The 13,274-nt window shown below is 41.4% G+C and overlaps 1 protein-coding gene across 4 annotated transcripts in view; it reads left to right on the top strand.

The window, feature by feature from the left end:
• The window catches only part of wls (Wnt ligand secretion mediator), a 19,062-nt gene that overhangs the window by 927 nt on the left and 4,861 nt on the right, over positions 1–13,274 (top strand). For 2 of the 4 annotated variants that reach the window (XM_035670401.1, XM_035670400.1), the window contains exons 2-7: positions 3,411–3,683; positions 7,146–7,270; positions 7,742–7,903; positions 8,093–8,229; positions 10,702–10,870; positions 11,815–11,934. In XM_035670401.1, coding sequence (XP_035526294.1) covers positions 3,411–3,683; positions 7,146–7,270; positions 7,742–7,903; positions 8,093–8,229; positions 10,702–10,870; positions 11,815–11,934 — 986 coding nt within the window. The remainder of the gene's footprint in view (positions 1–3,410; positions 3,684–7,145; positions 7,271–7,741; positions 7,904–8,092; positions 8,230–10,701; positions 10,871–11,814; positions 11,935–13,274) is intronic. The other 2 variants (XM_035670403.1, XM_035670402.1) reach the window with 1 other exon arrangement.

The raw sequence follows: 13,274 nt of genomic DNA, 5'->3' as shown, positions 1-13,274 counted from the left end.
CTCCCTCTCTCCCTCTCTCTCCTCCCTCTCTCCTCCCTCTCTCCCCCCTCTCTCCCTCCTGGTTTCATTTGCATTGAGACAGACAGTGGTGCACAGAGAACAGCACACAATTGCACACAGCTGTCAAAGTTGCGTTTTGCCTTGAGGATTGTATCGGAGTTGCTGTCAAGTTTCTTCAAATCCACCCACTCGCGCATGAACAGCACACACACTCACACACTTGATAGAAATTGAGTCCATGTGAAAGATCTGGAAACCATCCACAGCCCCCCCCCTCCAGACACCAGTCGGTGTGTCTCCGTGTCCCCTCTCACTCATTACATGACTGGTGATAAATTAGCCTGTTTGGTTCGTTCCTGGCTGAGATGGTTTTAATGAAGCCAGATTCCTTTGTGTTTGCTCGGTGGCCGAGGGCAGCAGGGGTAATTGAGTAGAAAGGGGTTTTTCTCCCCTTGTTTCCCGACAAACCCGGGGACACGGCATGGGGTCAGCAGGCTGAGGGGACGGCCATTATTCTGGACCCACTGCGATGGAGACTGGAGGAGCCGGTGTGCTGCTGGACTCACAGGGTCACTAGATAATTGAACTCCAAGGGGTTCCAGATAACTGGCTTTAATTCAGTTTGGTGTGTCGTCTTTGTCACTCTGCGTGCGTATAGCTTTGTGTTTTATTTTCACACAGCTGTTAACACACAGTTGAAGGTTCCTTTAAAGATGGCCTCGGATCACTTTTATGACTGGGTGCAGTGTCTGTTACCCAAAGGCTGTGCAAAGTGTTTGTGGTGTTCGGCCTTTAAGCTCTCTGTTACAAGTGATATGATCAGATTTCCAGGTGAGTAACAGAGTCCTTCATACCTTTAGTTTATGGGAACTAGGAAATGCCAAAGTACCCACTCTGAACGTATTACTCCTCAGGAGCTGGTGCTTGCTAGAATCCCCTTTGACAGTTCGAACAGCTCTGAGTCTTCATAGATAAGTCACTAATCTTTTTCACATGCTGAATCTGAAAACTCTCACGGTGGCTGGTGGATTACTAAATTCACCAGACACTCGGTTTGTTTTAACTGGCACTGTGTAAAATAATAATAAAACTAGAGCTACAGTATTTAAGTAATGACATAGCCTATTGCCCGTGTTATTCCATTGGGTAAATGTCTAAACCCTTAAGTAAAATACTGGAAATAAAATGCACACAAACCATGAATAGGCTGATTAATTTATCCATAATTTCAGTTTAATGTCACTAGCTCGTCAGAATCAGTTTCTCAGGTTTTAGTGTCTCTTTCCTGAATTTTCCTCTTCTCCTCTATGAATCCTGGCCTTCTTGGCCCAGTGCTAGCCTGATGCCAAAGGTGGACATCATTGAGTTATTTGCTAAACGACGTACCTTCACAGAGATCAGCAGGATCTTCACAGCTTGGAGAATCCCTCGTCAGTAAACGCTCATGTCTGAGAGCTCACCCGCCTTTGCTGGGTAATAATTTCCATCCCGGTTCCACAAGCACCTTGGACAGTAATTATAGCTTATGGAGTCTTCATAGATACGTGACAAATGGCATGGTATATCTCCTGGTGTTTGTTGGAGATTTGCTCAGACTAATTAGAAAATATCTGCAAATTTGTCTTCGAGTCATTCTCCTGAAGTTTAGTGGGACACAAGGCTGCTTGGGCTACAGCAGGACTGTCGTATACTGGTCTGCTCTACTTTTACAGAACCAATATGTTGTAGTAAATTCACATCCAGTAGGAATGGGGTATGATGGAGGGTGAGGTGATTTCCTCAGACTAAATAACATTTTGTCCTCATTCGGAGTCTTTACATGTCCCTGGTGCTTGTGTCTTTGTGTGTACAGTTCACACTCTTAACGCTGTCTACTCAACATCTTCCACCCTCGCTCTGAGATTCATTCAGATTCATTTTCTGTATTCTCACTGACCAAGATACCCCGTGTCTGCCTGCTGCGTCTGCAACTTGTGGAAGATTGGCCAATGTGCTAAAATAGATCCAAGTCAGTCAAATTATTGTGTCTATTTGAATTATTTGGGAAGGGTATCCTTTATATACTCTCTTTACTGTGGTATTTGATGAAGAAAGGGAGCAAATATTCACATTTGAGAAGCTTGGGCCATCAAATGTTTGATGTTTTTGCTTGACAAATTAAATTTAGATGAAAAAAAGCCAATTTATTGTCTTTAGTTTAACTGATTGTTTCAGCTGATCATGCACAGTTTATTGTAGAGTTTCTGCTTTGACATGAAGCTTGTAGGAACTTGCACATAAAACAATCATTTAATTCCAGTCATAGTTGTTAGCTCTTAGTGCTCTGATCTGAGGCACGAGGGCTCAAAACGTTAGCATTTACTTTATATATTTTCTTGGACCATGCCTTCAAAATATTAAAATCGATGTGATTCAGCATTTGTAAAACTTTTTTTTTTCCTGTAGATCTGTGTGTGCTGCTTTTTTTTTATGCCTTTGTGTGTGAATCCTGGGTCCAACACTGGGTCCAGTCATAGTTGATGAAACATGTACCTAACCCAGTCTGGACATTTAACTATCACAATAATTTGTAAAAACTGAGAATATCTGCTCTATGTATTTTTGTGTCAGTTCCAAATCTCAGAGAATCTACGGTGAATTGTGGCCGTATACAGAACTTAATTCAAATAAAACTAAGTGGCTTGAATATTCTTTGAAGTAGTGTAGGCTTTGTTTAATAAATGGGTAAAAGACTTGACCTCATGTTGTTTGTTCTACCTGATGATGGAGAATAATGGAGAAATACCAGCCCGCTATCATCAAAATGTCTGACATCATCGCCACTACATGATGTTTAAAAACTCCTGTGAGTTGAGCTCTTCGCCTCGGGGCTACACCTCGACTCTCAGACCTCTCGGATGTCCTTCACATCAGACCTTGAGCTTTCACAATAGGAGACCAAAGTTTTTGTGCCGGCACGATAATGATAGATCTTTTCCCAAGCACTACTGAAATCCTGTGAGTAGAGACTCGGTCTTGTCAAGCTCATGAATCTCAATGCGTAAACAGTGTAATTGGTGGCTGAGAGCTTTCGGGAATTTTCCCTCCCCGTCACTTCAGAGGGAGAGAGAGCCTCGCTACCAAGCATTTTCTAAACAGTGTTAAAAGTAATTGCCAAAGTGTTTGGACTGGATTTGGCTTAAACCCAATCTGTTGACTGTTCCTAATGGTTGCTAAGATATTAATATTGTCCATGCATAGTTTAATCCAGAGGGCTCAAGTTTTATTTATTGATTTTTACTCCAAACTTTTTGCGTGATTTATTGGTTTGAGGGGAAATTTGCCTTGGCAGGAACTTGAAACACTTTGCTGTAGTCTATCAATATGACACCAGGTCTAAAATCTCTCCCACTCTGTATTTGTCTCACCAGCTCCCAGCCCCACCACGGCGGTCCACTACTTGGCCACAAAGTGTGTGGACACAACCAAGCACCGGCAGGAAACAAAATGGTTCATGCCTTGGGGTCCTAACCAGTGTGACAAGATCCGGACCTTCGATGAGGCCATGGCCAAGAAGATTGAGGCCAACAACATTGTATTCGCTGTCCACATTCCTCTGCCCAACAAGGAGATGAGCCCCTGGTTTCAGTTTATGCTGGTCATTCTGCAGTTTGACATTGCGTTTAAGATGTACAACCAGATAGGTAAGAGTCTAGACTTTCTTATTGGTTTAAAAGGACAACATTACTCATGTTTCTCCCCTAGGATATGGCTTTCAAGGAACAAGAGAGGGAAGAAAGCCTAACCTAATGTGCACGTGCTTGTAAGAGGCCATGTTGTCTTATATGGGACCAAAAGCCATATAGGTGATAAGGTAATAATTACTTGGTAAATTGTACAAGTTTGGGTAATCGACTATGCCTCGCAAGTTCTTTTTTTTTTTTTTTTTACCCCAGTTGTGTCAATATTTTGTCTCTGTTATTTCTTCACAATCTGAAGGCAAATATTTGCAGAGGCTGAATGTGACCAGCTAGCCTCTGAAATATTCACATCCATTGTCACTTCCAATCACTCATAAATCCAAGTGCAGAGTCATTCCACCTTTACCACTAATACTCGCTGTTATGTTTCTTATATTACCTTCCCTGCAAGACATGGTGGTAGGATATTGAGTTGTGTATTCAGTCCATCATGGTGAATGCTGGAGGAACCTATAGAAGTGTTTTTTTCTTCAGTAGATTGGATTTCTGTTACGCTGAAAGGCAGCAAACAATGATGGATGTCCTGCTGTTTGTTCTCTATAGACCCTTGGGGATCTTTTTTAGACTGCTTGTTAGACACCCTTGAGACAGATATAAAGCAAGAGCAGAGAGGTAATCTGGACCCGTTTCTTCTTGGTTGCCTCTGAGCAATAAAATGTCTCATTATCCAATCCTGAGACCCACAAACATTATGGACTATGGATATAAGGTTATCCCAGTTTTGTGGATTTCACCATTTCAACATTTGTGTTTTTTCACTCTGTGTATAACAATTTCTGCAGTAATTGGTACTGTTAGTTCCTGTATAAACACCCAGTTGTTATGGATGCTGATAAACAATTACAGAATTGCATGAATCAGCAATAGAGATTAATAAGAATGTCGCACACAATACACTTCATCTATAGACTGTGGCACTAAAGCTCCACGGAAAAAAGGAAATATCCACTTTCTATTGTGAAGGGAATTTCCACCAGTTCTTTCCCATTTTGCATCTCCACTTATGTCACAACACTGTTGTGAAATGTATCAGTGAATAAGACAGACTTACAGCATCTCAGTGCTTAAATTTGAGGAATGGAGGAAGGGTGATAACTGGTATCTCGAGGACGACAGGGTTTGGTATCCTGGCAGGGGGCTTGGGATCCTGAAAGAAGGGATCAGAGGGGATGACGAGAGTCTAATAAGTGACTGGATCAGTAGTAGAGTTCAGCAAAGGTTTTGACTGTTACATCTTATGCTCCGTGACTTACAATGTATGACTATGCAGGCTAATGTCAACTTGAGCTTTATAACAAAGTCATTTCTACACTGAGAAGTGTTTGTAAACCCTGATCCACATCCACATTAGTCCAATTTGTAGTCAACAGAAAAGTCAGAGGCTTTTGTAATACTGTAGAAAACACAAAGTTTGTGGTGCAATTGTGTACGACCCAACCTTTCTGGTCTGACTTGTCTAAACAGTCATGTTACCATGATAGCCTAGTCATCAGCATCATTTGCTTGCTCACATTCTTGGCCTCAGCGGAAATGTGTGAGGGGGCTGTGGGTTGTTTACAGCCTAGCTGCCAGACAGGCGAGTCAGTGAATCAGCCTGGACCACAAACAGTCTCTCTGCCAGCTGTTACACACTCATTTTCATCTTTTTGAGCTACACAAGGTGCTGTGAGAAGAGGCGGATGTTTAGGGAACTGAACACTGTAGATGCTGCATGCGGTTAGTGCTGAAGAAGTGGGATTGCCACTTTAAATACATTTTCTGACACCTACAAGGTGTGATAGAAAGGAGAATCTGCTAAAAAGTACTTTATTTATTCTCTTAGGTAAAACTTTTAGTCATTGTAATCAGTTCTTAAAAAATGCATTATAAATTGAATTCATTACATGTGGTAAACAGATCGGATAGGATTTAAAATCCCTAAACTGAGTGGATACTGAATTCAGATATTTTAAAATGCTAAATCCAAACCCCAAAACAATGGAACCAGCCAGGTCTTCCATAATTAACAAAATGGCGTCTGCTCGTCTGTCTAGATCTTGACCAGAACACAGTCTGTGCCAAAGGTAGGCGGATTCTGCTCTGCAGCTGTATGACAAATGAACACAAGGCCATTTCTTCCTTGACTACCTTATCTGTGTAACAATGTGCGTCCCAGAGAAGAGCTTCGCCCTTATTAACCACTCCACCCACCTGCCCCACTCCACCCCGGCACCAGGCACCCCTTGGCCTGGGTCCAGCAATAACACAGCTGTTGAGGAGGCTTAGTTTCCGTGGCAATGGCCGCTGGGCTGAAGTGGAATGTTTGCATGAAGTGAGCTGACATTGGAGGGCGTCTGGCTCGACCAATGGCAGAGTGGAGGGCATTACAGAGACAGTCTGCTGCCAGTTCTCATCTGGCTCCCTCTCCCCCCTCCACTACCGTTTTTTTTTTTTTTTTTTTCTCACAGCACAGGCCACTGGGTTTCTTTCTCTTCATTCCAGCTTGTTTCATAACGGTACAAGAGGTACTCTGGAGGGCTGGAGGAGAGAACACTTGGCTTTGTAATGTGATCTAAAGATGCAGTTTTAATAGCTTGGCTTTGGATGTTTTTGTTGGATTCTCTGGGCTGGGCTGTTGGAGGCCAGCTCAAGGTCCTGTTGGAGTTTATGTCAAGTAGGAAGTAACCTAGATTTGGCCCACCATGGAGAGCAGACTGAGTCACTGAATATGTTTACATGCTGAGAAATAATCCTGTTAACAGGTGAAAGGATCACGTATTAACACTCAAATGATTTGGCCTTGTATAAACATGTATGTTTTTAAATCTTGTGTAGTTTCAAAATACAGCCTTCTGAACAGAATAATCCCTATGATAGACATCAGTTAGAACTGCCACACAGATTATTAATTAAGCATGTCCATTTTAAATAAATAAAATGTCTGTCCTATCTTCTTGACGCTGTACCACTCTAGAGTATATAAGCATGTGAAACACTTAAGATGATGAAAATGAAAAGGAACCGTACGTTTTCAGATTGTAGCGGGAAATGTTTCCATGTCAGTGATAGTAGTGTTGTCACTTTTCTGGTCTTATAGTTAAAAGGCCATGGCTGTCTGTCATCAGGACTTAATTTTATCCCGTCACTGGGATAATAACAGCCAGCAGAGTATTGCAGTGAGGAGGTATAACATTGAAATACAGATGCACATGAATGTCTTTAATGAGTGCATTTTTCTGTCTTGAAGACAGAAATGATTCATTCTGTGTATAATTCTTTGGATGTAATGATTTTGGCACATATACTATTACACTATACTTTGATTTGGAAAGTTTATTGACATAGTTAAAGAATTTTAACAAGGTCTACTAAATGTTTATACTGATGACACTAAAGGTAAATTTCTGCTTTTGTAACTCCTTCCAGAGGATGGATCAATGGCCACCATTGACGTGGGCCTGGCCTACAGAGACGACACAGTCAGTGAGTGGACAGAGATGGCTCACTCTTTTGAACAGAGGAAGCTCACCTGCAACTTCACTACTTCCAAGGTGTGGGAATGCAGTATACTGCAAAAATAAAAGTACCTGGTATTTGTCTGTTTGTCTGTATATCTGGATGATCAGTTTCCACAGATGCTATTGCTGTTGCAGATGATAAAATAATTGATGTTTAAAATTCAGATGTGAGTCTGTTCTAAGTTTGTCATCAGTTTTTTTTTTTTTTTTTTAAATCTTAAAGGTCTTGTTGCCATTTCATGTCTTTTTAACCTTTAATACTGGGATTAATTCATTTTGTGAGTTCTGTTGGCTGTGCCTTTTTGATATTACTGATATTAAAGAAATTTAAGATGAGATAGATAGATAGACTTTATTGATCCCACACTGGGGAAATTGTTACAGCAGCTTCAGATATAATATGGCAGATCAGAGAAAAAAGAAATGCACTTAAATGTAATTAATAAGTATCTGTTATCTTCAGATGAATGTGTTTTAACAAGTGTGTTGCTGTCTGTTTTCCAGACCTTTGAGAACGAGGGACGTTACTATGAATGTGACCTGCTGCCCTTCATGGAGGTCGGGAGTGTGGCCCATAAGTACTATCTTCTCAACATCCGCCTGCCTGTCAACGAGCGCAAGAAGATTAATGTGGGGATCGGAGAAATCAAAGACATTCGTCTTGTTGTAAGTTGGCATTTGACTGGGACCATCGTATTTTAGTCTTTTTGGTGCGTTGCCTTATGTTGACCCACGTAGTCAAGGGTCCTTTTTCAACTATCTGACCACTGAGTGATTTAGAGTGTAAAGTTTCCCAATAAATTAACATACACAACACAAATATCTGACACTGATGGTGTTTCTCTCTCCTCCTAGAGCATCCATCAGAATGGAGGCTTCACCAAAGTGTGGTTTGCCATGAAGACGTTCCTCACACCCAGCATCCTCATTATCATGATCTGGTACTGGAGACGTATCACCCTCATGAGCAGGCCTCCTGTGCTGCTGGAGAAGTAAGGCATCATCTATATCTGTTTATTAATGTTGGAAAATATGTTTTGGCAACATAATTCTAGCTATAATCCTAAAATGAGCAAAATAAGAATTCAGATTTACCTTCACGATAAACGATAACACAAAACACAGCAAGGACCTACAGTAATGGTGTCATTAAACGCTGCAGAGGCTCTGCTTCAGTGCGTCTACTGGGTGAAGGCATATATTAACTATGGATGAAATGTACAAGTAGGGCATGTTAACTCTGTGCAGTGAAGGTCACTGACATCAGAAGGCATTGTTCATCAAGTGTCTGAGGGGGAATGACCATCAGCAGGTCACACTCATTGTATGAATGTGAATGCGTGTAAAACGTGGTGTAATCCAAAAAATGTGTGAAAGGGTTACATAGTTTTTGATTTCAAATGTTCCTCTTCCCAGACTTTCTCTGAGTATATATTACTATATTGTGGTTAAAAAAAAGTCGACAGCAGATATTTGTGTTCATTCCTTGACCAAACGCCATGAAGGTTAGAGCAGCTAATGCAGGTAGTTCTGCCTGGAGCAGATAGTTTGAACGCCATGCTGTGGAAGCTATGCTGAGAGCCCAGTGTTTGTCTAACCCCCTGCCATGCTGGGAAGACAGATCAGTAAGAGGCAACGTTCTGAGCCACAGGAAGCGCCTGGCGAAGCGTGAAACACGTTACAAAATCTGCAAGCTAGCATTCAACCAACACATGCTGCGTACACACACATTCAGGGCATGCACACCAGCTTACTGAGACGCCCTAAACACACACACACACACACCACACACCACAACACACACACACACACACCCACACACACACACACACCACAGTGCCTCTCTCCTTCCCTCTGTATTTTCCAGCTCACAGCTCTTATTCCCAAATGACCAGCGGGGTCTCAGGAAGTGTGACTTGTACCCTATTTGTGGACAGCGGATGATTTTTTCATGCTGTAAAAGCTTTACCAGAGTCTCCTGTCATGCTAGTCCACAGAGGTGTCAGAATGGTAAACCTCAGACTTCCACTGAATAGAGAGGACAGATATGAGTGGGAACTCTCAATGTGGAAAATGGCCCAGGGTGATATAATTCATAAAATGGGGAAACCCTGACATATTACACTAAATTCATCTTATTTTTGTGACATTAGAATCTTTTCTTAAAATTGTAAACTGAAAAATGTCCCGTGCTCAGCAGAAGCAGAGATACAACAGACATTGTGACAGCAGGAAAAGCACAGTTGGGATTAATAACATAAATGATGTGTCAGTGAGTTAGCGTGCACCATAGCAGGACCCAGGAACTGGCTCACCCAAATGGAACGTAGACACAATTGATGTTATTAGTTCCACCTGTGCTTTTCCTGCCATCGAACATGTCCAAAATTTCCATGTTTGGGAAGGTCTATTTAGGACATTAACTTAACAGGTTTTCAAACCAAGCCCTTTGTCTTTCCCCACACACATTCAGACAGATACCAGCTCTCTTGTCTGTGATAGGGGGGTGCTGAGGACACATTCCCTGCATACCAGTCAAATGTGGTTTTACTTTGTTTGTTTCATAGAACATCACTGACTAGCTGTCTGCAGTGGATTTGCTTCTATTACCCACAGTGTTTGCAAAAAATGTTTGTATCCCAATGTTTTCAGGTGACCTTTATCTTCTGCCTTTTTCCTTTCTCTGTATCTCACCCTCACCTCCACACACACCACACACGACACACCACACACACACACAACACACACACACACACCCACACACACACACGCACACACACACACCACACACGACACACACACACACACACACAGAGAAGCTCTGTTTTGCCCTTTCCTCTCCTGTATGTTTACGATCATCCTTTCATCTACTGGCGGCATGCAGGGACCTGCTTCAGACGCTTGGCAGATGAGCTCTTTTCTCTTTTCTGTCTTTCTGTAGGCTGATTGTTCTTAATTCATTCTGGATTTCAAGGTTGAGGGAGCTTGGCTGTAATAATGAGGCTTATTTGGAAAGGTAGTGAATTATGTAGAATTGGATGGGTCAGTGGGGACACACTGTGCTTGTAGCTGAATGGATAATCTAATCAATAATGTCCCAAGAATCTAATGAGCCTGCTGCAGCTGCCGCAGATGTAGCCTTGCTCTCAAACACTAATTGTGTTTGTGTGAAAGATGTCGTCCAGAGTTCAGGTGTAAAGCCTTCTAATTAAAGTGATCCTAAATTTAATCAGCCAACATTGTTTAAACACTAAATTTCTTCTTTGCAAGGGTTGTACGTAGGAGTTTGTCTCATCCATTTATCTTTTGTGAACATATTACTATTGCTGCTAATTCTGAAGGAATTAAACTGTTATTTATATTCCCTTTTAAAATGTATATCCCAAATGTAATAATGCTGCAACCCTCAACTGTTGGTAGTGGTGGTGAAAAATTATAGTTTTAAGACTTCTTTTCTCTCTCAGGGTAATTCTCGCTCTGGGTATCTCTATGACATTCATCAATATCCCAGTGGAGTGGTTCTCTGTTGGCTTCAACTGGACCTGGATGCTGCTTTTTGGAGACATCAGGCAGGGCATCTTCTACTCCATGCTGCTGTCCTTCTGGATCATCTTCTGCGGGGAGCACCTCATGGTACTGTACCCGGCACCATTTAACTTAATGATTGATGTTTTCCTCACTGACCTGCAGGCTTGCCCGCTAATTGCGTTCTCACTTGCAGCCATTGCGTGCTGAAGGCATTTAGTCCTATGGCAGGGACTACACAATGACTTGCTTTCTTACAGCAATGCTTCAGCGCCTGTGTGTCTTTTTCTCCTCCTTAATCCTGGTTAATATAAAAAATGTAGCGCACTAGTAACTTGACCAAACAGGCAGTTTAGATATATATATTTTTTTTATTTATTTTTTTTTTTTTACATCTTAAAGCCTTGAAATGTATCCATGAGTTGGGTGGATTGGCATACAGTATACCAAGATAGCTTGTGTCCATTATGAATATGTATTTAAGCTGCCCCACCAAGCAATCATCACTTCTCCACCTTCTAAAAAACATAATACCCGCATAGTGCACTTTGTGAGGATAAGGGTGTGTATATCTGCAGATCAATCTGTAAAGCAAATATCCAGTGCCTTCAAAAGGTATTTACCCCCCTTGGACTTTTCATGTTTTGTTTTAAGTCAGTGGATGTAAAAAGAAACTCTTCTCTAAGATGAAGAGAGGAGAGAGCCATTAACAGAAAACATGAGAACTTGAAAATAGGACAGACTGTGTCTTTGTGTGAACTCAGCTGTGAATAGTTCAATTATTCCTGGTTGCCCATTTATTAGGCATACATTTGTTAGGTACTAAGCATTTTTTTTTTACCAGTACCTCCACTTGTCTTTGCTTTTTGCAACTCTTTCTATACTATGTGTTGGTCTGTCAAACTGAATGAAGCATAAATAAGGATAATTAAAAAAAATTAATGTTGCCATTATAAGTTAATGTTAAAATAAAAACATTAAAAAAAAAAATAAGTAAGATGTTTTATGGAAAACGATTTTTGCCCGTCTTACCTCGTGTCATTTTTGTCTAGGAAATGCAGTTCTTTACAGCATTGGTTCTGGGCAGAGGAGAAGTGAAGATGTGTGAGAGCTGTGTGTCAGTCATCAAAATCTTCCCTGAACCTGACCTTCATCCCACAAAAAACTCACAGGTCATTCTCATGTGACGTCTGTTATTTGGCCTGGATTGGGGCAGTCATGGAGATGGACATTTTTCTCACTGAACGGAGGGACCATTAACTTGATAACCTCTTTGATAAGCTCCATTTCTGCTTCAGACAGGATGTCAGTCGCTTTACTGCTACTCAGTTCTCTGGACAGCAGTGTATTCTGCATTGCAGGCTTTATCTCTTGTGACACTCGCAAAAATGATTTAATTTGCTTCTTGGTGTTGATTGATGCCTCGATTAGTAACACTTTTCTTGCATTATCTCTAAACCTGTTTGCTTTTTCTTAAGGTCCCACCCCGGCACACACTCCCAGATAAACTCCTGCATGCTTCATTGTACACTCTAGTTTCTTTTCATCACCCAGTCTTTAGACATGTAGTGTAGCTGTCACTTCTTCTCTTATATGGGTATATGTATGTACATTTTGTACAGGCTGCCTGCTGGATATATTGCACTAGAGCTCACTCTCAGCCTCAGCTGCACTACAGTATGAGTCACTGATCTTTTACATTCTGTACAAGTAGAACAATGATGTCAGTAATTGGCTACTGTCATTAGAGCCACTGGCTAATAAACCACAGAAGGATGTCATGTTACACTACAGTCTACAGTATTCATCCCCTCCTGAGCTTTGTCCTGTTTTTGCTTTGGTCACTCAATAATCGAAAGAAAGCTTGATCTAACATACATTTTCTTCACAGGCATGTTGAATTGTCACAGCAGGTGTTACTAATAACATGAGTGCTGGCTCTGTTGCATTCAGGTGTCTCATAAAGCCACGAGAGAAAGCATGTATGCACAGTAGACCTTTTTTGACATTTCAGGAAAAAACCCATCTAGTGACAGGCATTGCAAATTGGCTTAGGCTATACATTTTGTGCTATGTGGCATTTGTTTATGCTACAAAATGGCACACATCTGGCCTCCTTCCACATTGTTTCTTTACAACACTGATTTAGGTGAAGCACCAGGACAACCGTTGCTGTTTTTTGTTGTTCATTTGTGGGGTGCAATTAACTATTATTGTGATTATCAATTAATCTCTTGATCATTGTCTCAATTAGACAATTGTCAGTCAAATGTCAGAAAATGGTCAAAAAAACCCAAAACAAGGTGACCTCAAGTTACACACACACACACACACACACGAGAAGCTGAAATCGGACATTTTTATGCCTCTGCCCTGGCGATCGCACAATGACCGGAGACTCTGTGTCTCTGGGTGGTTCATTCAAACATCCATCCATCCCATTCTTGTGCGTTATCTCACGAAAGTCTCAAGGAAATTTGGACTCAAGGATGAACTGATTCGATTTTGGTGG

The sequence above is a fragment of the Morone saxatilis genome, unplaced genomic scaffold (assembly GCF_004916995.1).
Source record: "Morone saxatilis isolate NCDOM2014 unplaced genomic scaffold, NCSU_SB_2.0 Contig23, whole genome shotgun sequence".
Lineage (NCBI taxonomy): Eukaryota > Metazoa > Chordata > Actinopteri > Moronidae > Morone > Morone saxatilis.
Note: the sequence above shows the minus strand (reverse complement) of the source record. Positions and strands in the feature narration are given on the sequence as shown.